The following is a 25,912-nucleotide window of genomic DNA, read 5'->3' as shown; positions in this document are numbered from 1 at the left end:
GACTTTAGGTTTTCTCTGGTGTCCTCAACTGCCGAGGATCCCTCTATCTTTTCTCCCAACCTTTCCCCAAATTCCCTGCTCTCTGCCTATGATTTGGCTCTGGGTCTCTGCATCTGTTTCCATCGGCTGCTGGAGGAAGACTCTCAGAAAACACTCATCCTAGGAACCTGTCTGCAAGTACAGCAGAGTGTCATTAATAGTGTCAGAGATTGGCTCTTTCTCCTTTGCGTAGGTCTTACATTGAGCAGGAAGTTATTTGTCTGGCAATTCTTCAATCTCTGATCCAACTTCATCTCTTTAATTTTAATAGGCAAGATAAATTTTGGGTCGATGGCTTTAAGGGTGGTTTTGTGTCCCTCACCCTCCACTGGAAGTCCCACCTGGCTATAGTAATTGGCAACTTCAGGCTCTTAACCCCTGATGGTACGGGTCTCAGCTAGAGTCACCCCCATAGATTTCAAGGAGCCTTCCATTCCCAGAGATGCCCCCTTCTGCAGAAGAATGTTAATTCAGAAGATGGCTGGTCTCGTAAGAGATCACATGCAAAGACTATCTTAGGTGTATGTAACCCAGCAGGCCAGAGATCACATCCAAAGGTCTTTTACGTCTGTGTGATCCAGTTGTAATACAAAACATGCCTTTAATCCAGGAGACAGAAGCTAACAGATTTGAGTTTAAAGACAGCCTGTTATACAGCAAGTATCAAGTAAAGAGAAGCTTAGATCCAGGCATGTTGATATAGTCCTTTAATCCTAATTGAAGGTTAAGTTAATTTGAAGAAGGAAGCAGCACCCATGCTTGTAAGTGATTTATAATTGGGAGGAAGAAGAGGTGATGAATCAGAGAAGATGTGGTAGAAGAGGATATGGCAAACTCCCAGGAGAGAGAACCAAGGGAAGCTACTCAAGAGGCATTTGTACAGAGAGAGGAAGCAGTTTTACCAGGATAGCAATAGAGAGATGGATTGCGGAGAATTGGGCAGATAATGTGAATAATCCTGAAGATTAGAGCAGATTGCTGAGTTAGTTTGAGGCTAAGCAGAGCAATTCTGGGCTGAGAGAAACTAGATTAAGTAAGTCAGCTGTGAGAAGAGTTTGAGCCAGAACAGCTGAGTTGAACCAGCCAGCCCAGAGCTCAGAAAGAACAAGTAAGAGTGTGCTCTTTAAGCAGTCTATCTCAAGATGGGTGTGGTGGCTCCTGCCTTTAATCCCAGACCTCAGGGGGCAGAGGCATGCAGATCACTGTGAGTTCAAGGCCAGGCTGGTCTACAAAGTGAGTCCAGGATAGCCAAGGCTACACTGAGAAACCCTGTCTGGCAAAAACAAAAAAACAAAAACAAACAGCAACAACAACAACCAAAAAGAAAACCTACAACAACAACAACAACAACAAAAACCAGTGTATCTCAGAGGCTGAAAACATTCTAGGCCTAGGTTAGATTGTACAGAGGCTAGAAGCTTCCAGGTCTAGACCTAGGCCATCAGAGGAGGTAGTAAGCCTCTTAGACAACGACTGATTCAGGAGAATAAAAGTTACTTTTACACCCTTCTACTGATGTCTGCTCTCTCTCCTTGTCCCACTTCCCCTACTCTCCCCACAGCTGATGCCACCCCTGTTACCTCTCCTCTCTTCTCCCACCTAGTTCCTTCCCTTCATCTATTTCAGATATCTATTTTAGTTTAGTTTCTGAGTGGACATTAAACATCCTCCCTTAAGATCTTCTTGGCTTCTTTGGTTCTGTGGATTATACCATGGCTATTCCATATTCATGGTTAATATCCACTTATAAGTAAGTACACACCATTCACATCTTTTGGATCTATGTTACTTCACTCATTAAGATCTTTTGTATGTCCATCCATCTTTTCTAGTTTCATCCATCTAGTTTTCCTGGTAATCAAAGTAAGTTTTTGTTTTTTGTTTTTTTTTTTAATTTTAAATAGCTGAGTGGTATTGCCTTGGTAACTGTGCTAACTTTCTTTATCCATTCTTCAGTTGTGGGACATCTGTGTTTTTTCCAGTTTCTGTCTATTATAAATTAAATTTCTGTGAACATAGTTGAGCAAGTGTCCTTGTGTTATAGTGTAGCTTATTTTATTTATGTGCCCAGGAGTGGTATAGCTGTTGAGGTAGGTAGATCTTTAAGTATGTCTAGTAACAATTTTCTGAGAAACCTCCAGATTGATTTCCAACATGGTTGTACAAGTTGTCTTTCCCACCAGAAATGGAGGCATGAGGTCCTTGTTCCACTTTCCCCACCATCGTGTCCTGTCACTGAGGTTCATGATCTTAGCCATTCTGACAGGTGTAAGATGGAAATCAGAGTCATTTTGATGTGCATTTCCCTGATGAGTCAGGATGTTGAACGTTTATTTAACAGCTTCTTGGAGATTAGAGATTCATCTGTTAAGAATTCTCTGTTTAGCTCTTATCCCCATTATTTACTTGGATGATTTGATTTATTGGTGTCTGATTTCTTGGGTTCTTTCTGTGTTTTTGATATTATCCCTCTGTTGGACATAGCATTGGTGAAGGTCTTTTCCAGTCAGCTATCTGCCATGTTTTCCTATTGGCAGTATCCCTTGCCTTCCAGGAGATTTTCAGTCCTATAAGGGCCCATTTATAGTTGTTGATCTTAGTGCCTGTGACATTCAGAGAGTTGTCTCCTTTACCAATGTGTTAAGGGCTATTCTTCACTTTCTCTTCTATTAGATTTACACTATCCAGTTTTATGTGGAGGTCTTTGATCCATTTAGACTTGAGTTTTGTGAAAGGTGAGAAACACAGATCTCCATGTCTTCTGCTAGATGCAGACATCAAGATTGGCCGGGACCATTTGCTGAAGATGCTTTGTTTTTTCCATTGTGCAGTTTTGGTTTCTTGATCAAAAATCGAGTGTCAGTAGGAGTTTGGGTTTATTTGTGGGTCTTTGATTCAATTCCATTGATCAGCTGGTCTGTTTTTAATGCCAGTACCATGTGTTTTTTTATTTGATACCTCCAGAAGTTTCTTTATTATGCAGAAAATTTTTTAACTCTGCTGGGTTTTTTGTTGTTCTATATGAAGTTAGGTTTTCTCTTTCAATGTTTACAAAGAATTGTGTTGTAACTTTTATGGGCATTACATTAAAACTATTGATTGATTTAGGTGAGATGGCAGTTTCTACTTCTTTATTGCATCCAACCATGAGCATGGGAGATCTTTCCATCTTCTGATTTCTTATTGTTTCTTTTATCAGAGCCTAGGATTATGGTCATACAAGTCTTTCACTTGCTTATTAGGTTTTACACCATGGTGTTTTAAATTATTTGTGGCTATTGTACAGGGTATTGTATCTATAGTGTTTTCTCATACCATTTACAGATTGAATTAAAAAGGGCCACTGAAGGCTTTGCATCTTGCCTACTGAGATTACAGGCATGAGAAAATATACTCAGCTTAAAATTTATTTTTATCATTAGTAATTGTTTATACAATTTCTCTGACATGAGCCCAGTATTCCTAAATTGTTTTTCTACCTCCCTCCCCTCTTCTCTGTTGATTGGCATTTATCTTGCAAGCCTATACACTATTCAAGGGCTGAGGAATGACAGATGTGGACCTCTGTATTCAGGATCCTTTTAAAATGACTTGGTTACATTAGAACATCTGTATCAGGAAATAAATGGAGGAAGCCACAGAATTATATGAATATATTGTCAATAAAGGATCCAGCTACACTGTTATCACTCTCATGCTTTCTCTTGCACCCCTGTATGACATATTATAGGATGCTTTGACCTATGATGATGTGCATGTGAAATTCACTGTGGAAGAGTGGGCTTTGCTGGATCCTGCCCAGAAGAGTCTCTACAGAGAGGTGATGCTGGAGACCTACAGGAACCTCACTGCCATAGGTAGGACTGTGAATTTTATGTTGGTTTAAAAATCTAGCAATAACTCTTTCTCCGTTGTTGTTATTTGTTATTGTAATGTCAACTGAAAATGAGGATGAATGAGATGAGTAAATCTCATTTTTACTAAAAAGTTACTTGAATTTTGCCTACTTTCCAATAATATATCATGCATTTTCTCATACTCTAATTTAGGTTACAATTGGGAAAATCATAAGATTGAAGAGAATCTTGAAAGTTCTAGAAGATCTAGAAGGTAATTTTCATGTGCAAGTTGATACGAATATGCCTCTGAATTACTTTTAGTGCATCCTTTAAGTTCTAAAGAGGAGCAAGAGTGCAAATATGCACTATTTGAAGTGTATCAATGATTATTAAATTCTGACGAAAGCATGTACTTCAAAATCAGGTAGCTGATTTATTTTTTGTAAGACAACTCTCTAAAAAAGAAGATAAGAAAACAATGCATTAACAGATATCACCATTTGAATTATAGTGAGATAGACAGAACTGCTAGTCTCCGTCTCACACCACTTAGATCATGCAGAAGATATCCACATTAAGTAGGCGATAAGTCTATGTCCAAAACTTTCTAATAAACAAGTAGTCCATCATAAAGCTGTGTGTTCATAATATATTTGCAGTAATGTTGTTAAATTTAGTGAGAGGGACAATTTATGAAAGTGAAGAATGTTGTTGTGGAGAAACTCTAATCCCTATGCAGTGTTTCACTGAAAAAAACAAAAAGTGAGACTGTGAATGCAGGGTAAACCGTTTCATTTGTAATCTTCTTTAATAGATATGTCATTTATCACAATGGATACAGGCCTTATCGGCATAGGAACGTTGAAAAAACCAATTTAACCCCCTCTTCCTCAGAAGAGTTAGAATACTTGTAGTAGTACCTATAACTTGTAGAATTTCTGAATGTAATATGTGTTTAAAATTAACGGCTTTTCCAATTTTATTGGCAATATATCCACAAACTCACACTGCAGAAAAGCTACCATGAACACTATCAACATGGATTGCCTCTGTTTGCCTCGGTTCACTTTGCAATTGTAGTATGACTCACATGATAGGAAAAATTTTCATGCGATCAGAGTGGTAAATCTGACTTCTCCCAGTTCTCTTCCAATATGTGAAAAACCTCTTCTATAGTAAAAGGTGCTATAAATGTGGTCCATGCAATACATGAACTTACAATCACAGGGCTATTCAAAGATACAAAATAACACATGAAGACAGGAGAAAAATGAAAGTCAATAAAGTGATAGTATCATGAGATCTTATTACTCTCTATTAAATTGTTCAAAGCATAATCTAGAACCCCATCCTAAAAAACATCTAACAATGACAGCATATGTGAAATGCAACATCTCTTCTAGTCTGGTTTCTTTTTTTGCAATAGCAAGATATGTTTTCACACTATCATTAAAGAAGTTTTTTTCTTAATCTCCTAAATAGATACAGTGATTTCTCCCTACGAAGGCTTGTTAATTCTAGAACATCTGCACCTCTAGCTTTGTAGAAAAATGTTTCTGAAATAATGTTTACTCATCTTGTTTCTTTCCTAATCTGTTGCCCTCCATGGCAGTGACCTTGCTGTCTCCTTGATGAAACCATGTAAATCCTTAAATGTAAAGACTGTGTCATAAGTCGGGCGTGGGGGGCTGGAGAGATGGCTCAGCAGTTAAGAGCGCCGCCTGCTCTTCCTAGAGGTCCTGAGTTCGATTCCCAGCAACCGCTTGGTGGCTCACAACCATCTGTAATGTAATCTGATACCCTCTTCTGCAGATAAAGCACTCATATGTAATAAATAAAATAAATAAATCTTTAAAAAAAAAAAGCCGGGCGTGGTGGCACACGCCTTTAATCCCAGCACTCGGGAGGCAGAGGCAGGCGGATCGCTGTGAGTTCGAGGCCAGCCTTGTCTACAAAGCGAGTCCAGGACAGCCAAGGCTACACAGAGAGACCCTGTCTTGAAAAACCAAAAAAAACAAAACAAAAAACAAAACCAAACAAACAAACAAACAAAAACTCCAAAACAAACAAATAAAGACTGTATCATGACAACATTTTAAAATTAACCATTTGAGTCCTGTAGTCAACTATCCATTGCAGTCAGAGAGGAAAAGAATCTCCATAAGGAGCATGGGTTTTCTGTCTTCAAATCAGATTAGAAGGAATAATTTATTATCTACTCCACAAGGGTAAATGGGGTAGGAAATCAGCTTCTGCAGCTAAAATTCTGAAAAGTAGGAAATATCATATTGTTGATGTGAACGAAGAGATCTCTAAAATCAGGTTCCGCCAGGCATGGTGGCACACGCCTTTAATCCCAGCACTTGGTAGGCAGTGGCAGGTGGATCTCTGTGAGTTCAAGGCCAGCCTGGTCTACAAAGTGAGTCCAGGACAGCCAAGGGTAGACAGAGAACCCATGTCTTGAAAAAACAAACAAACAAACAAGCGAACAAACAAACCAAAAAACAAAAAGCAAACCAAAAACCTCAGTTTCTACCTACTGTGGAGTCCCCTCCTGGCTCCCTGTGCATCTAGTTACATAGTGTACAGCTCCTCCAGTACCATGTCTGCCTGGACACTGCTGTGCTTCCTACTATGTTGGTAATGGACTAAAAGTCTAACACCATAAAAAACCCTCAATTAAATGTTACTTTTTAAATAAGGGTTGCCTTGTTCATGGTGCTTCTTCACAGCAATGAAACCGTAACTAAGAAAGAAACTGTTTTCACAGTCAATATAGTTAAAAATTTAAAATATAAGCCGGGCGTGGTGGCGCACGCCTTTAATCCCAGCACTTGGGAGGCAGAGGCAGGCGGATCGCTGTGAGTTCCAGGCCAGCCTGGTCTACAAAGCGAGTCCAGAACAGCCTTCCTGTGCAGAGAGAGAACTCCAGAATATGAGGCCTGTTTGTAAGAAATGGAAAGTCCACAACATAACAGGTTAAGGTTCACTTTTAGTTAATTTTATGTGAGTTGTGACTCCATTTATTTAAAATTTATACAAATAGAATCAGAAGTAAGTGTGTAATATCAGTACAAACTTTTCCTGCATGTGTTTCCTTAGGTCTTTTGTCAAAAACTTTTGTGTATGTTTCTGCTTTTGTTTTAGGCTTTTTCTCTCCATCCCCTTTATCCTTTCATAGATATTGTACACATTCTTGATTATTCTAATTTCTTGTGATATTAAAGTATTTTCTAGTACTAAACTTTTTTAGTATGGTCAGTGTATATGTCAGTCAACATGAAGTGGCGAATCAGAGCCTCCAGGCAGAGACGCGGAGGCGGGTTCTTCCGGGAGCCTTGCTGAAGAGCTGCGCAGGCTTGAATGGTTCCCCGTGGTGCGCTCTGACCTGTGCTGCTGGGTGTTGTGAGAGAAGCTCAAGCAAGTTCCGAAGTCCCGACATGGTGAGTGGAGGGGTCACTGCTCACAAACGGGAGGAGCAGGCTGCTGTGGAGAGCTAGCTGGAGTGGTGGGGCTGTGTGGGAAGACAGACCAGTAGGCTATTGGAGAATACGCACACGTGCTACTGAAATGCCGATCTCTGCAGTTCTGCAAATGGACTGGAAGCCTGGGCCATGAGCTATTGTGCTGTGTCCCTTCAGGACACTGTAATTCTAAGGGAGGTGCTCATGTCACTGGAGACTTGCTGGCCAATCAGAGCCTCCAGGCAGACCAGCCAGTATGAAGATGAGGCTCTTTCTTCTGGCTGCCATGCACAAGTGCAGCTCTCTAGCTGAGCTTTCTTTAATGGGTCTGTGTGCTGTGCTTTGAGCACTGCTGCTGAGTGCTGTGAGGGAAGCTCAGGCAAGCGCCAAAGTGGCAACATGGTGAGCTCAGGGTCACTGCTGACTGATGGGTTATCTCCACAGGTGAAATAAGCCAATGGGGCCAGATTGAAAGTAAAACGGAGGCAGGAGGATCTCTGTGAGAGGCAGGTGGATCTCTGTGAGTTCGAGGGCAGCCTGGTCTACAGAGTGAGTCCAGGACAGCCAAGGCTACACAGAGAAACCATGTCTCGAAAAAGAAACAAACAAAAAGTAAAATGGGCAAGTTTACTTAGGAAATGAAATTCCTTGGCTAGTTCAGGAGCCTCAGTATACAAAGCTGGAGGAAATCGCCCTGCTCGACCCGCCCTCCCCCACCGGCCCTCCTCAACACCCCCCCCCCTTCCTGGCAACTAGGATTACAGGTGAAGGAAGATTAAGTATTGGCCATATGCTGTACTAGGGAAGCCCTTGGCCCCAGGGGTGGGCTTGGAGCATCTCAAGGAATGCTAAGAATGTGCAGAGGCTTTCCTTGCAGGGGCCAGGTTTGGAGGAAGAAGTGGGATCTGACAGACCATGTAGATGACAACTAAATACCCACATTGGGGAACATCAGAAAAGTGGGCTACAGGAGCTGGTGTGGTGGGTCCTCCCTGAGGTTGTGTGGTCAGCAAAGGCCAGATGTGGCCACATTTGGCCCGTGTTAAGCTTTGATGGAGAAAAGTAGAATTGATGATGTGAAGGATGCAGCAATTCGTAGAAATTTAAAAAGCTCAGGTAGAATTTAGCTGAAGGAGGATTGCCTCCAACACACCCCACAGATAAACAGTATGCTAACCGGCCTGTTAAAAGTCAGGATGCTAGGATACAAGATGCAATTCTTTAAAAACTTAATTGATATAAGACATAGCTTGTGCAAAACCTCCTCACCTCAGCTTTTGTACTTTCTATCTTCTACTTCTCCTTTCTTTCTCATCCTCTGGAACCTTCCACTTAGGACTCTTTCACTGATGTTTGAAGGCATTGGGGTCCTTAAAAATACTTCTGTCACTGTCATTGCTGGGTAAATGTCTTAAGTGGCTAGGCTCGCTGTGTCCAGTCCATATTTAAATTGTTCAAAACATAACCTGGGGACTAAATTTAAAGAAATTTAATGGCAGCAGCATGTAGAATGCAAAATCTGTTTTTAGCTGTCATTACAGAGATTTTTTTATTAGTTAGTTTTGTATTTGTGTGTATTATGTGTGTGTGTATTATGTGTATGTATGTATGCATATTAATTCTAGGACCGCTGCATCTAATGTCTTTGAGAAAAGTCTTTCTGATAAAGTAGGCTAATTTAGGAGGGTCTTGATGTCCGTCTGTTGCCTCCCAGAGAAATGGCCTTGCTTTTTTCTTGACTAAACTTCCTAAGTTCTTTAATTAAAGGAGTGTACCAGGGCAGAGTTTTAAAATACTCACTTTAGTCATGTAGTGAACCGTCCATTTCCATATCAGGAAAAAGATTTTCATGTGGATCATGGCTTCTGCCTTCAGATCCGAATAGGATGCATAGTTTATGTTTACACTGCAGGGTGAAGCAGGACAGGCCATAACTAGCTCACAGACTAATGTTTAGGGCAGTCAGCTGCAAGAGTCAATACTATGAAGAAAGACCTGATTGAGGTAAGGTGAGTGATGATGTCATTTTCCAGCATGGATTATCACATACATGTGAATGGAAACAGACCAGATCAGTGGGTAAACATTTTGGGTAGGTTAGTTTTAGCCACTGAATATTAAATTTCTATTTAATGTACTCTCCTATGCAGATATATGCAGTCCTCATTGACACAGTTAAGTCAGCTCAGACATTTGAGACTTAAGCTACTGGTTGTTGGAGTCTGTCAGATCTCAGCGGCTAACATTGCCCAGAAGGGCAAAGTCAAACAGTACAAGTTTGGTAGTAGAGTTTTTGGTGTCACTTATATATACTATAGTATCATCTGCCAATTAGCATACATTGAATGCTTCCTTTCCAAATTCCACCCTCTTGACCACTTTTAGTTGCCATATTGGTTAGGTTGGACATCAAGTGTTATATTAAGTAGAAATGGAGAAAGAGGAGAGACTTCTCTTTATTCAGATTTTAGTGGAATTGCTTTGAAGTTCCCTCCATTTAAGCTGGTGTTGCTATAGACTTGTGTAAATTGTGTTTAATATGTAGGTATGTCCCTTGCTATTGTAATCTCTCCAAGACTTTTATCATGAATTGGTGTTGAATTTTTGTGAAGGGCTTGCTTAGTGTCTAAATAAGATGACCCTGTGATGTTTTTCCCTATGTCAGTTTATTTATTTTACCATGACTGGTTTTCTTGTCATGAGCCATTCCTGCATCAATGGGATGAAACTTCGTCAACCATTGTGGGTTATCTTTTTGATATGTTCTTGGATTCCGTTTACATTTATTTTTTTGAGTATTTTTGCTTCAATGTTCATGAACAAAATTGGTCTGTAAATCTCCTTCTTTGTTGAGTCTTTATATCCTTCATGTGTCAAGGTATTGTTGCCTCATAAAATGAATTGGGTAACTTTCCTTCTATTTCTATTTTGTAGAGTACTTTGAGCAGCATTGAAACTAAGTCTTCTTTGAAAGTCTCGTTGAATTATGCACTAAAAACATCCAGTCCTGCATATCTTTTGTTTGGAGTCTTTTAATGAATTCTTTCATGTCACTAGGTGTTAGAGGTCTACTTATGGTAAATTGTTATGTCATCTGGGGTTAACTTTGGTAAGTGCTACATGTTGTTGTTAGGTTTACCTGTAAGTAATTAACATTATTAGGCCTATACCTGTTATTATTACAACAGTATAACCCGCTAGCAATCAGTCAGGACACAGACACCTGTTATATTTTAAAATACCCATAGTTAACCTAGGGCAGCGCAGATATTAATTCTCTAAACTACTTCCCTTAGTGGGGCAGGTATGGGATACCTGTTCCAATCCCACAGCATTTAATTCTAATAATTTCCATCAAGCCACCTCACATCCAGAATCCCATATACTTGCTAATGTTCTTCATCAGGGCCAAATCCTCCATCCATGCTGGCCATGTGCTTCTCCTCCACCTAACCCATGCTGGTGAGACCTCCTTCTCTCCCTTGTCCTCAGATCTGTCTTCATCCCAAGATTCTCTCTGTCTTCCCAAGCCCTAGACCCTTAGCCATGTCTATTCCATTTGCCCTGCCCAGATGTGATGGTCTTATATTAGTTAGCATCAAAATACAGCAGACCAATGGGTACCTATCAAGAAAATTATTCATTTTGTTTAGATTTTTCATTTTGCTGCAATACAGGTATTTAAAAGTATGTCCTTATGATTTTGGAGATTTTCCTATTGTAAGGCACCCTTCTTATTTTTTTTTTCTTTTTTCTTTTATGTGAATATTCCTCCCCTGTCTTTTAGTTATTTCAATAAGGGTTGTCCATTTTTTTGATTTTTCTCAGTGAACCACCTCTGTGTTTCATAAATCCTTGTATTGTTCTCTTTGTTTTTATTTTTTGATTTCAGCCCTAATTCAATAGTTTCTCCCTGTCTACTACTTTTAGTTGTGCTTCCTTCATTTTGTTCTAGACTTTTATATGTGCTGGTAAGTTCCTAGTAAGAGATGTCTTGTATATGTTATGTATGCACTTAGTGCTGTCAACTATCCTTTTATCATCACTTTTCTTGTGTACTATATGTTTACATATGATGTGCATTCATTTGCATTGAATTCTACAAGGTCTTTAATATCTTTATTTATTTTTGTCTTAACCCATTTTCCCTCTGGAGAGAGTTATTTAGTTTCCCTGAGTTTTAAAGACTTCCTTTGTTTCTGTTGTTGATGATGTGTAGCTTTAGTCTATGCTGGTTGATAGAATGCAGGGGTTGTTTCGATTACAATGTACCTTTTGAGACTTTCACGGTGTTTGAGTATGTGTTCAATTTTGGAGATATTTCCATTTGTTTTTGAGAAGAAGGCAAACTCTTCTATGTTTGTGTAGAACGTTCTGTAAATATCCAGTGAATTCTTTGGATTTTAATAGCAGTTAGCTGAGGCATTGTTCTGTTCATATTATTCATGCAGAATCAAGCAACAGGTAAACCCTTCTCTGCCATGGACCTTTTTTGTGAACTATGTATGCTTCCCAAGAAAGTTATCAGGTTCACGTCTGAGGATCTCCAGCAGCCAGGCAGGGCTGTTTCAAGTTTTGGCCCTGGAATCCCCCTACATCCTTCCCTGGGTGCCCCCTTTTTACATCTTCTGCTCACCTGGGTGCCACCTGTGTATGTTCCATGAGAAGGGTTCTCAGATCTTCAGCTTGTGGTGTTGGCCTCTCCGCAACTCCAGACAGGAACACCACAAGACTGCAAAGCTGCTGTGGCTAAATCTCCACAGTGCTGGGATGAGCGATCACACTCCTGGAGAAACTGAGAAGCTGAAGCCATGGAAAAGGCAGCAGCCCCCAAAGCATCAGTTGTAGTTGCTGCTGACAGGGATCTCACAGGGTGGGAGGTTTGTTCAAATGGAGCTACTCTGTGATCTCCATTACCAAGTCTATTTTAGGTTTAGATTTTTCCAAACCTACTTTATTTAGGGTTCCTAAATCCTTTTATCCTCCTTTTAATCTACCAACCAGAGGTAGGGGAGAAAGAAGGTTCATAGAAAAAAGGGGTGTGAATTAGTTTAGAAGCAGTTCTTTGGGGGAGATTCTATTATTCCTTGACAGGATACCAGAAATCCAGTCCAATAGGAAGCACCAAACAATACCATGAATCAGTGACAACAGATGATAAATGCTTGTTCTCCTTGAGTTAAAGATAAATATGTGTTCTGTTGGAGTTAAGCAATATTACCCTGCATTGTTTCTCAGGAGAAGAGTAGGGCGATATCACATCCCCAATACCTTTACCTTATATCCCATGGAATCAGTTAAAAATGCTTTGTCTATCCACCTAGGCACAATGTAGCAGGAATAGAATTCTTCTTGCCTGGGTAGGATACATTATACCTGAAATAAAATTGATTCTCCCTGATTATCTTTTTTAATTTGCTCTGCGAATGGTCTGGGTCACAGTGTCCTTTCTGAAAACCATACTATGTTCTTGACCAGTCAGTTTTTTTTCCAAGATATATATTATTTTATTAATGTGTTCTTGTTACATCTCAATGGTTATCCCATCCCTTGTCTCCTCCCATTCTTCCCTCCCTCCCATTTTCCCCTTATTCTCCTCCCCTATGACAGTTCCTGAGGGGGATTTCCTCCCCCAGTATATGCTCATAGGGTATCAAGTCTCTTCTTGGTAACCTGCTGTTCTTCCTCTGAGTGCCACCAGGTCTCCCCGTCCAGGGAAGACCAGTCAGTTTTTGTTAAATAGCCATTAAACTATCTCTGCCCTGAGTTTGGTGTCCACGCGGTCAGTGCGGGCTATTCCTGAATTCCAAGAGGCCAAAGCTAGCAGGCTTCTAGGATTAAGAATCTTTAAGATGCAGATAAGCCAATTAAATCAGGCAATAATGTTAATGGTGAGGCATGCCGTCCTCAGAATGGCTGATTGCTATGTCTGTGAGAGATTATATTGATTGATGATTGATGTGGGAGGCTCTTCCACTAGGGTTGCAGTATTCCTTAGCAAGTGTTCCTGGGTTGGAAAAGAGATCAGGCTGCAAATAAGAGAGTGCTCAAGTAAGCAAGCAAGCCAGGAAACAATGTTTGTCCATGGTTTTTGTTATAATTTTCAAAGTTGAGTTTCTCTTCTAACCTTACAGAATGTTGGACTGTGAACTGACAGAACCATCTGAAAAAGCAACAAGTGGGGCTGAAGAAAGTGCAGTGTGTGGGTTTAGAGAAAAAACAGAACTAGGTAGTTTTAGATGGCAGTCAAATCCTGAAAGAGAGGAAGGGATTTCTCAAGGAAATTATCACCAGTAAAGAGAAAGCCCTACCTCTGCATTGGAAGCCTAAGATGGGTAACATCCTTCTTGCTACATCTTAAATGAATGGAAAGTACAGGCAAAGTGATTGCAAAGCAGGCACTTCATATAAAACCTGCTGCAACTCTGATCCATGCGTGGCATATTTCATCTCAGTTTAGAAACCAAAGTTGGCAGGATCACACATTGTTGTACTTGTTTTAAACCAAGAAAGATGCACAATTCAAGGGCGTGTATTCTCTCTTTGTGAATTTAGTTCAGCGTTGCTCTAGCCATTTCTGTTTTGCAGAGACAGTGCCCCAGTAAGGGAACTATGAGATATCATTTCACCAGGCTTTGGATATGTAGCCCGTGTTGCATTTTGAGACCATAAGATGTTGCGATACCTAAGCTTGAGAAATATACCATGGAGAGATACATATACTAAGATAAAGTAACAAAACTGAGTAATGAATGAGAAATTGTAGTCATAGGGCTATCTATACCCTTTGAAACTGAAGCCCCATGTATCTGAGACAGAGGTAGGGTACTTGGTGTTTGCCCTGCTTTTTGTTTTGTTTTGTTTTGTTTTTTCTTTTTCTTTTCTTTCTTTTTTTTTTGTTTTTTTGTTGTTGTTGTTGTTTTTTTGGTCTCCATCCATTGTTTCCTCACTATATATACATTTCTCTCAATTGAAATGGGAAGGTATATTCTATGCGTAAAGATATAACTTGTTTCCAGATTTTAGAAAATATAGCTGTCAAAAGATTTTCTGGAGTGTCAGAAGAGTCTTTGTTCTCTTTAATACTCTATGAGCAGTTGCAGACCCTTAGGATCATTCAAGTTGATTAAAATGCATTTTCACTGTGAGTCAATAATGACCAATATCAGAGTATAATTGGTCAAATCAGAAAGACTCTCGGTGGCGTCATTTCTTTAAACACTTATCTCCACTCTTTTTTGGCTTTCTTAGGGGAGCTTTTGTACTAAGCGTTTACCTACATGTCTTTTGGGGGATGGGATTTGAGGGTCTGTAGACTCAACCCATTTTATGTTTTTGTTTCTACTGTGTTGTGTTTGAAACTGCTTGTTCAGCTTCCTTCTCATGCTGTCATGCATCCACGACTATAGACTGTGCCCCTAAATCACTTAAGATATAGTAAAAGCAGTTAGTATTCAATGCTAAGCTATTTTTCTACCCGTATTTTTAATTAATGAACTAATTAATTAAATCACTTTACAGCCTAACCTTTCCCTCCTCTACTCCCAGTCCCACCATTATTCCCCCTTTCCCCAAGTAGCCCTCCTTCTCCTCAGTGAAGGGGAGGCCCACAAGTGTATCAACCTCCCCTGGCATCACAAGTTGCAGCACGACTAAGAACATCCTTTCCCACTGATGCCTAAGGAGGCAGCCCAGATAGGGAAAAAGGGATCCAAAGTCAGACAGCATAGTGAAGATGGCTCCTATTCCCATTGTTAGGGCTCCCACTGTTAACCAAGCTGCACACTTCTATATATGTGTAGTTAGCCTATGTATGCTTTTTGATTATGGTTCAGGTTCTGTGAGTCCCCATACGCTCAAGATAGTTAACTGTAGGTTTTCTTGTGGTGTCCTCAACTGCCCAGGATCCCACTATCTTTCTTCCTATCTTTCCCCCAAATTCCCTGCGCTCTGCCTTTTGTTTGGCTCTGGGTCTCTGCATCAGTTTCCATCAGGTGCTGGAGGAAGACTCTCAGAAAACTCTTAAGCTAGGAACCAGTCTGCAAGCATAGCAAAGTATCATTAATAGTGTCAGGGATTGGCTCTTTCTCCTTTGGGTAGGTCTTATGTTGAGCAGCAAGTTATTTGCTTACCATTTCTTCAAATTCTAATCTATCTTTATCCCTATACTTTTTATAGGCAAGATAAAGTTTGGGGCGATGGCTTTAAGGGTGGTTTTGTGTCCCCCTCCCTCCACTGGAAGTCCCACGTGGCTATAGAGGCTGGCAACTTCAGGCTCTTAGCGTCTGATGCACGGGGTCTTAGCTAGATTCACCCCCATAGCTTCCAAGGACCCTTCCTTTCCCAGGGATGCCCCCTTCTGCAGAAGAATGTTAATTTATAACATGGCTGTCCTCATAAGAGATCACATTCAAAGACTTTCTTAGGTATATGTAACCCAGCAGGCAAGAGATCACGTCCAAAGGTCTCCTATGTCTGTGTGATCCAGTTGTAATACAAAACATGCCTTTAATCCAGGAGACAGAAGCAGATTTGTGTTTAAGGCCAGCCTGGTATAGAGCAAATATCTAGTAAAGAAAAGCTTAGATCTATATATGGTGACATAGTCCTTTCATCCTAATTGAAGGTTAAGTTAATTTAAAGAAGGAAGCAGCACCCAGGCTGGATCGTGATATGATTGTGTGGAAGAAGAGGTGATGAATCAGAGAAGGTGTGGTAGAATAGGATATGGCCAACTCCCACTAGAGAGAGCCCAGGGAAGCTACTTAAGAGGCATTTGTACAGAGAGAGGAAGCAGTTTTAGCAGGAACCAGACCACAAACAAAATGAGATGTCTTTCTCTTGCCAAAAGCTCAATGATGGTTCCATTAGTTTAGGGCTTTTCTTCTGCTAAAATCAAATTAAGCTCTTAACAAATGAATAATTATAAAAGGTGTAGTCTGCAAGGTAAGTAAATACTTGAATAGAAGTGGATCAGGGCATAATGATTCTACAAACAGTATTGCTGCTGGGCAGTGGTGGCATATGCCTTTAATCCCAGCACTTGGGAGGCAGAGGCAGGCAGATTGCTGTGAGTTCGAGGCCATTCTGGTCTACAAAGGGAGTCCAGGACAGTCAAGGATACACAGAGAGACCCTGTCTTGAAAAACAAACAAACAAACAAAAAAACCAGGTGACAACAAAAATACTATTGCTACCCTGCACATCTTTCACAGTGGGCAGATGAAAAACACAGTTTTATTAGTCAAGGTTCTCAACATGAGCACAACTGGTAGAGTGGATCTCGTTCTGTGTATTTTGAAAGTAAATTTTTTGAATGTCTCACAACTGTGGTCCAGCTAGTTCAACCTTGACTATCCACCAAAGGAAACGTAAAGACTCCAGAACTTGTTTGGTCCATGAGGCTGGATGTCTTATCTGGTGCTCAGTATACTCCAGAAGTCCAAATATTAGGATGGAAAGACACTAAAGGAATGAAAATTTCCTAGACTAGACTAATGAATACAAACAAAGAAAGAAAGCTTCCTTCTTCAATATCTTCTTTATATGTAGGTTGACACCCATAGCTGTGGCCCTGATTAAAGATCAGTATTATCATCTCAGAAGATCTGCATTAAGGAAAGGTCTTTCCAGTTAGAAAGCCTTATTTCAGAAAACTCTCTCCAAAAGGAAAGCCTGGGGTACTGTATCGTGAGTCTGGACAAGTTCATATAGAGTTCTGCCTATCCCTAATCATGCTCAACTAGCACATCCACGTCTAAAGATGGTCGCAATGTAAAGACAGAGACATCTGCAGCCACTGTTGGCTAAAAATCATGCAGGAACATATACAAATTATAAAAAGAAGGACACACTTGCTGTCATAGAGGACCCGAAAGAGTTTATTTTAACTAGCCCTGGCTGCTCTGACTGATGTTAATGCCCGGCTGGTGCTCTGGAGAGGGTCCAGGGTAGATTCACTCTGGGGTTGGATTGCGGGTGCCCTTCTTGTTCACTTTATCTCTTGGGTGGCCAGAGCTGATGGCTCAGGCAACTGATCAGGATTGAAAGAAGAAAAAGGAAGGAAAGGGAAAAAGAGCCCAAGGTTTCTTCTCTAGGGACTGGCTGTATCGAGGCTGAGGAGAACTTAAACTGACCACCTTTTTTCCTATGGCTGAGGCTGTAAAAGCGGCTTCTGGCTAGAAATTGCACGGGGTCGTAAAAGGAGGCTCTTTGATCTGTAGATAGGCCTCTTTACGGAGATCTCCAATAAGTTGGTGTAAACTTAGGCTTATTAGCTATAGAAGGCTGATGGCCCTGAGTCTGCTAACTTATTTGCAAATCTACAGAGAAATAAGAAGTAAGAGAGAGATAGAAAATAAACCATTCACACACATACATTCAAAAGAAGAGGATCAGGAGAAAAGGTGGATGAAGTCGGGCATCTTAACTTCAATTGAAGTTGAGCTGCTTCATTTTTTCTCCTCTGTTCTCTCGCTCTCTCCTTCTCGTTTATTGTAGAAGACCATACTTATACTTCTGAGAACAGGGAATTACCTCATAGTCAAAACAGTACAATTAATCACAAAACAGATGCATTCTAAAAATACAACAGGTTACATGTTTTAAATCTAAACATTTCTTATCTATGTATCCATTACATAAGTTCATGGTGAGTTCAGAATGACAAAGATTGACAGGGTCTAAGGTTAATAGGGTCAGAAACTTACAAGAGTATACAACTTATCAGTTAGGACGGACCTGACAATACATTATCCAGCTATCTCTTAGTTCGTTATGAGCTCAGGACAATAATTTTGTCTGTCTTTCATTCTAAGAAACAGAGTAAATTCAGACATCTCTAGGTAACTTCATTCCACATAGGTTCACATGGAGTTTAAACAAAGTTGGCTATATTTATGGTCAAATACCAGGATTCGTGGTGCCATCTGTGGTGGAGGCTTATCTGAAGCCACAAATCTGCTGGTAGGCTATCCTAGTGAGGCATCTGGAGGTCCACAAAGGTATTTATTGCAGCCATAAACTAACTTTAACTTTTAAAACTATTTGAGCCTAATCAGGAATTCCATAATCAGGGATTAATTCATCTGGATAACAAAAAGTACATCTTCAATAAGATCCTCTAGGAAGTTTGCTCAATCAGAGCTGGTCAGTACCCAGAAAATAACAATTCACACCAATGTCAGATGTATTTATTTTTAGTTTTTCGAGACAGGGTTTCTCTGTGTAATCTTGGCTATCCTGGACTCGCTTTGTAGACCGGGCTGGCTATGAATGTAGTCCTGGCTGTCCTGGACTCACTTTGTAGACCAAGCTGGCCTTAGACTCACAGTGATTCACCTGCCTCTGCCTCCCTGGGTGCTGGGATTAAAGGCACGCGCACCGTGCCCGGCTCTAATGCCAGATTTCAGAGAGATGCAGCAGTGCACAATTGACAGGGTAGTCAGAGGTTGGAAGCAATTCTGGGGCACATCACGATACAGACCTTGCAAATATCGGATCACCTCCAGAGATCTCTCATGCCTCCTGGATTTTCCCAAATCAATGGCTCCTGACAGCATGTCAGAGGCTGGAAGTAGTTTCGGGGTACATCATGGTATAAGACCTTGCAAACACCAGATCACATCCTAGACAGCCCACATGCCTAGTGAGCCCCCTCAACAGGGCGGCTCTTGACAGACTGAGGCCTGTGACATCACTGTAGAGAATTCCATTCCTTCTTTTTTTCTAAGCCTTGTTTTTATTTTATGATTACTGGTGTTTGTCTGTATATATTTGTACATAGTGCCTACAAAGGCCAAGAAGATCCCAGATCTCCTGGGGCAGAATTTACAGCAGATTGTTAGCTACCATAGAACTTCTGGGAAATTCATAAAGCATCTTCATTACTATCTTTTGCTCTAGTCCCAGGCGTTCTGACACTATCTCCTGGCCTCCCTGGCCACCAGGCAAGCATAGGGTACAAAAACATGCATTCTGGCAAAACAGGACTCTAATTAGGATTAACAGGTATGCGGAGAGTTTGGTGCAAGGTGTGGCTACAAAATTTATACTGAGGCTCCATAGGCCAGGGCTAAATGACTTCATGACTTCCATCAAAGCCACAACCCCATTCTTGGGGGTTTTGTTTGTTATGGATTCTTTCTTTTTGTTTTTTTGAGACAGGGATTTTCTGTGTAGCCTTGACTGTCATGGACTCACTTTATAGACCAGGCTGGTCTCTAACTCCCAGCAATTGGCCTGCCTCTGCCTCAGGATTGCTGGGATTAAAGGCATGCTCTACCTCACCTGGCCACACCTCCCATTCATTCTGATCCTAACAAAGCCAAGGTGTCAAATTCAAGGATATAAATTGGCATCCTATGTGCTGGGGTTGCTGGCATATTATCTGAAACTTGTGTAATTAAAAAGCACCTGGTGCCTGTGTGTCACAGCAGGGGAGCAGCATGACTGCTAGTCTGTCACCTGAGACATTACCTTGAACATCATTCCTGGCTCACTCCCTGTCCTTGCTGATTCCCAATCTCCTCTAAGAGCCCTGTGTTCAGCAGAGACCCACTGACTCTTCTCTCCTTGCTGGGGAAGGCGCCCTCATCCCCACCCCTCCCTCCCTTCATACCTCCACTCCATCCTGTAACCCAGCCTCACCCCCTGCCCTAGCACAACTGTGGGTTTTTGTTTTCTTTTTAATCCCCTTTCCACTGAGGATGATGTGCTGATTAAGTTTTAGTGCTTCAAAATGATTCTCTCTTTCTATTGTTTTAAAGATTTATTTAAGTATACAGTGTTTCTCCTTCTTCTATGCCTGCCCACCAGAAGAGGGCGCCAGATCGCCCTGTAGATGACTGTGAGTCACCATATGGTTGCTGGGAATTGAAATCAGGAACTTTGGAAGGGCAGGCAGTGCTCTTAACCACAGAGCCATTTTCCAACCCCTCCAAAATGATTATCATCTCTTGCCTGCTCTCCTCCCAGGTTTGTTTCCTATCTATCATGTGAAAGGTTGCTGCAGTTTTCCTGAACAGAGCATGAAGCCACAAAACAACAATCATGCTTCCTAAACTCTCTTTAATTTGGAATCTTTTGTGTACCCTTTCACTTGTGGGATAGACTGATAACTCCACTCCAGAATGGGCAAAGGCTTTGCAAGCTGTGCACTCTGATTCCAGGAAGAAGAGAAGTGCCTGAGGGTTTTGCTGGGACCTCAGGCAAGCTCAGAAGTTGGGACCTGGTGAGCTCAGGGGCAAAGGGGGAGGGGCAGGCATCTGAGCTCAGGAGGCCTGAGTGGCTGGTTCTGCCCTGGGGTGAGTGCAAAGGTGGAAATGCAGGCTCTTGGAGAACAGGTAGGAGTGCCACTGAAATGCAAATCTCACCACTTAAGAAAAAAAGACTGGTCCTGCAATGGAAGCCTGTTCCAGGAACTACTGTGCTGTGTCCCTTCAGCACACACTAACCATAGGGAAGTGCTCCTGTCACTCAAGACTCAATGGCCAATCAGGGACTCCAGGAAAGAGAGAAAGACTGTTCTTTTGGGTACCATGCTGTAGCTTCCCCTCTGTAGAGGATTGGACTTGAGTGAGTGTGTGCGATATGCTCTGAGTGTTTGTGCTGGGTGCTGTGAGGAGAGCTCAGGCAAGGTCAGAAGACACAACATGGTAAGTGCAGAGTCACTGCTCACAGTAGGAGGAACAGACAGCTGAGCAGAGGAAACTGGTGTAGTGGGTCTTCCCTGGGGCTGCGAGATAAGCAGCAGCAGATGTGGCCACCTGTGAGGTTCTTTTCGGTCTTAGTAATTTTCCGGACTTGGTGATGGTCTCTGACTAACTGCACTGTGTGGATTACATCTACACAAAGCATTGGGAGCAGGGCCTTGTGAGTAGAAACATCCTTGGCAGGATTACAAACTCAGACCCCTGGTTTCTCTAGCATCTTCTAAAAATTCTGTTCTCAGCATTTAACATTTATGTCTAAGATATATTTGGAAGCCCCGCATTGTGGCCCTCGCCCCAAATCCCAGCACTCAGGAGGCAAGTAGCTCACTGTGTCTTTAAGGCCATCCTGGTCTGCAATGTGAGTCCATGGCAGCCAAGGCTAACACAGAGAAACAATGCCACCAATAAAACAAAAAATAAACAAACAAACAACCTATATATATGTCATTAATTAATTTTGTCGAGGTTGTAGATGTTATCTCATGTGTTGGGTAACACTTCAGTATTAAGCTGTGACCTCTTGCTGTCCTGGTATTCATTGCATAGACGTGGCTGGCAGTCACATCATGAGATAGTCCTGTCTCAGCTTCTTGACTACTGAGATTAACAGCATGAAAAACTACACTCAGTTTAAAAATCATTTTTTTCATTAGTAATTGTTTATATAATTTCTCTGACATGAGCCCAGTATTCCTAAACTGTTTCTCTTCCTCCCCATCCCTCTGATGATTGGCGTTTATCTTGCAAGGCTATAGCCTATTCAAGGGCTGAGGAATGACAGAAGTGGACCTCAGTTTTCAGGATCCTTATTAAATGACTTGGTTACATTAGAACATCTGTATCAGGAAATTAGTGGAGGAAGCTACAGAATTATGTGAATATATTGTCAATAAAGGACACAGTTACAGTGTTATCACGATTATGCTTTCTCTTGCACACCTGTATGAGATATTATAGGATGCAGTGACATATGATGATGTGAACGTGAAATTCACTCAGGAAGAGTGGACCTTGCTGGATCCTGCCCAGAAGAGTCTCTACAGAGAGGTGATGCTTGAGACCTACAGGAACCTCACTGCCATAGGTAGGACTGTGAATTTTATGTTGCTTTTTAAAATCTAGTGACAACTGTTTCTCCATTGCTATTATTTGTTATTGTAATGTCAACTGAAAATAAGGATGAATTAGATGAGTAAATCAGCCAGATGTCTGACGTTAACTGAAGGGTAACTTGAATTTTGCCTAATTTCCAATAATATATTATGCATTTTTGGTTCCTCTATTTTAGGTTACAGTTGGGAAGACCATAACATTGAAGAGAATCTTCATACTTCTAGAAGATATAGAAGGTAATTTTCATATGCAAGTTTATACAAATATTCCTGTGAATTACTTTTAGTGCATCCTTTAAGTTGTAAAGAAAAGCAAGAGTGTAAATATGCACTGTTTGAAGTGTATCGATGATTATTAAATTCTGACAAAGACATGTACCTCAATATCAGGTATCTGGTTTTTTTTGTTTGTTTGGTTGGTTTTTTTTTTTTTTTTTTTTTGGTGTTTTGAGAGAGGGTTTCTCTGTGTAGCCTTGGCTGTCCTACACTCAATTTGTAGACCAGGCTGGCCTCGAACTCATAGCGATCCACCAGCCTCTGCCTCCCTAGTGCTGGGATTAAAGGCATGCACCACCATGCCCGGCTCTGATTCATTTTTGTAAGTCATTTCTCTAAGAAAGAAGATAAGAAAACAATGCGTTAACAAATATCACCATTTGATTCATAGTGAGTTAGATTGTACAACTGCTAATCTCTTTAGTCTCGTATTACTTAGATACTGCAGAAGTTGTACACATTAACCTTCTATGGATACAAGCCGTGTTGGCATAGGAACATTGAACAAAGCAATATAACCCTCTCTTACCCAGAAGAATTAGAAGATTTGTAGTGGTACCAATAACGTGAAGACTTTCGGAACGTAATACTGTGTATAATGAATGGCTTTTCCAATTCATTGGCAATACATCCACAAACTCACACTGCAGAAAAGCTTCCATGAGTACTATCAATGTGGATTGCCTCTGTTTGCCTCGGTTCATTTTGCAATTGTAGTATGACTGACATGATAGGAAAAATTTTAATGCAACCACAGTGGTAAATCTGACTTCTCCCAGTTCTCTTCCTACATGTGAAAAACCCTCTTCTATAGTAAAAGGATGCTATAAATGTGGTCCATGCAGTACACGATCTTAAAATCACACGCCTCTTAGGAGAGGCAAAATAAAACTTGAAGACGAAAGGAAAAATGAAAGTCAATAAACTGACATTACCATGAGATCTGATTACTTTTAAAATTAGACCAAAATGTAAAATTAATTCACAGAGATAAAAAAATTAATCAGTGTAATGAATGTGATATAACTTTAACATGTGCGAATTATCGTTGCAGGAAAGAAAGAAGATACAGTAGAGGAAAACCTTCTTTATTTACTCAGTGTGGTAAATCATGGTCATGTCAAAGTCATCCTCAAGGGCAAGAAATAATTCCTGCTGGAGAAAAACCATATGAAGATATTCAGTATGGTGAATCCTTTGTAAGTCACAGTAGTCTCCAGATTCATAAAAGAACAAAAACTAGAGAGAAACCCTATGAATGTAAACAATGTTTTATGGTCTTTGAACGTCAACGTTCTCTTCAAATTCATGAGAAAATTCATACTGGAAAGGAACTTTATGAATGTCAAAAATGTGGTAAAGTCTTTGCACAGCACAGTTCTTTTGACAGGCATAAAATAATTCATATAGGAGAGAAGCCTTATGAATGTAGTCAATGTGCTAAAGCCTTTACATGGCAAAGGGATCTTCAAATGCATAAAAGAATTCATACAGGAGAGAAGCCTTATGAATGTAATCAATGTGGTAAAGCCTTTGCATGGCAGATATCTCTTCAAGTGCATGAAAGAATTCATACAGGAGAGAAACCTTATGAATGTAATCAATGTGGTAAAGTCTTTGCATGGCATGGGAGTCTTCAAAGGCATGGAAGAATTCATAGAGGAGAGAAACCTTATGAATGTAATCAATGTGGTAAAGCCTTTGCACAGCACAGTCATCTTCAAATGCATGAAAATATTCATACAGGAAAGAAACCTTATGAATGTAACCAATGTGGTAAAGCCTTTGCATGGCACAGTTATCTTCAAATGCATGAAAGAATTCATACAGGGGAGAAACCTTATGAATGTAGTCAATGCGGTAAAGCCTTCGCATGGCACAGATCTCTTCGAATGCACACAAGAATTCATACAGAAGAGAAACCTTATGAATGTAATCAATGTGGTAAAGCCTTTGCACAGCACATTCATCTTCAAATGCATGAAAGAATTCATACAGGAGAGAAACCTTATGAATGTAATCAATGTGGTAAAGCCTTTACACGGCAGAGTTCTCTTCAAGTGCATGAGAGAATTCATACAGGAGAGAAACCTTATGAATGTAATCAATGTGGTAAAGCCTTTGCATGGCACACGTCTCTTCAAAGGCATGAAAAAAGTCATACAGTAGAGAAACCTTAGGAGTGTAATCAATGTGGTAAAGCCTTTGCATGGGACAGGTCTCTTCAACTGCATAAAAGAATTCATATTAGAGAGAAACCTTATGAATGTAATCAATGTGGTAAAGCCTTTGCATGGCACAGGGATCTTCAAAGGCATGAAAGAATTCATACATGATAGAAGCCTTATGAATGTAATTAATGTTGTAAAGCATTTGCATATCACAATTTTCTTCAGAGCCACGAAGGAATTCATACAGGACAGAACATTCATGAATATAATGTCTGTGGTAAAGCCTTTGAACATCATGGTCATCTTCAAAGGCACGAAAGATTTCACACAGGAGAGAATCTTTATGAATGTATTTCATATTTTGTAGTCTTTACATGCCTTTACATACGAGAGAGAAATTCATTGAATGTAATTAATGTGAGATAGCCTAGCAGTCCAGAGTATCTCACAGACTTGTTCTATGAAGCAGGAATTTTGAAGAACCGGCCCACCTAGTCTCTACAGAGTGGGACATCTGTTTCCCAGTGTCATGCTTGTTCACCATTTAGATAGTCAATGTGCTCCCAGCAGTAAAGAACAGTTGTTTGATTCAGTGGCTATTTGGCCACATTTGTTTCATAGATGTCCTTCAGCTTAATATAAGTATATTGGATGTGCCACGCGAAGCAGCTGTGTCTCTCTGTCAGGAAAGGCCTTTCTAATTAAATGCCATATTCTGTAAGTCTCTGAGGTGTTTTGAAGACCATCTATGTATTTACCATAATGAATAACCATACTCATCTATCTACGTATCTATCTATGGGTGAATAACTTTATTTATCTCGGTTTCTCTAAATAGACAAACATTGCTTGTTTCTAGCTATGCACAGTCTGCTGAATCTTGAAAATTTACACAAGAGACTGAATAAAGCTTTTCCTGTAATTAACTAAACTAGTATATAACAAGGCTACAAGTAAGATTTCTAGGTGAGTAACTACTGACGTGCATCTCCAACCCTCCTGAGCAGTTTGGAAGAGTTTGAGTTCATAAGACTAGAACTATATCAAAAGGGAAAAGGAGTAGGTGCACAACACGTCAGCAGTAACAACATGCTGTTGATAATACTGCACCAACTGTGACAGTCCTTTCCAAGTGTGTATAATCCTTTAAGCACTTTTATTGTCTTAACTCACCACAATGTCCTCCTGGGCCACCTAGTTTGTGTTCGAGAAATGACCATTTACGTTAAAGTCACCATGACTATAACTGCAATGAACATGAGAATTCTGAAACCTCTAAAACTAATTTAAAGTGCATGG

At 40.5% G+C, this 25,912-nt stretch overlaps 2 protein-coding genes across 3 annotated transcripts in view; one reads left to right on the top strand and one right to left on the bottom strand.

The window, feature by feature from the left end:
• LOC311587536 (uncharacterized protein) overlaps window positions 1-25,912 on the bottom strand; it is a 304,514-nt gene that overhangs the window by 245,323 nt on the left and 33,279 nt on the right. The gene's annotated exons all lie outside the window — the stretch shown is intronic.
• Window positions 517-25,388, top strand: LOC311586302 (uncharacterized protein; the record flags this gene model as incomplete). Its single annotated transcript, XM_084762272.1, has 7 exons — window positions 517-528; window positions 3,770-3,896; window positions 4,089-4,149; window positions 7,132-7,321; window positions 22,012-22,138; window positions 22,343-22,403; window positions 23,497-25,388. 7 exons carry the CDS (start codon window positions 517-519, stop codon window positions 24,620-24,622), a joined length of 1,704 nt encoding a protein of 567 aa, XP_084618398.1. The 3' UTR covers window positions 24,623-25,388.

The sequence above is a fragment of the Acomys minous genome, assembly GCF_964271855.1.
Source record: "Acomys minous genome assembly, chromosome: 16".
Classification (NCBI taxonomy): domain Eukaryota; kingdom Metazoa; phylum Chordata; class Mammalia; order Rodentia; family Muridae; genus Acomys; species Acomys minous.
Note: the sequence above shows the minus strand (reverse complement) of the source record. Positions and strands in the feature narration are given on the sequence as shown.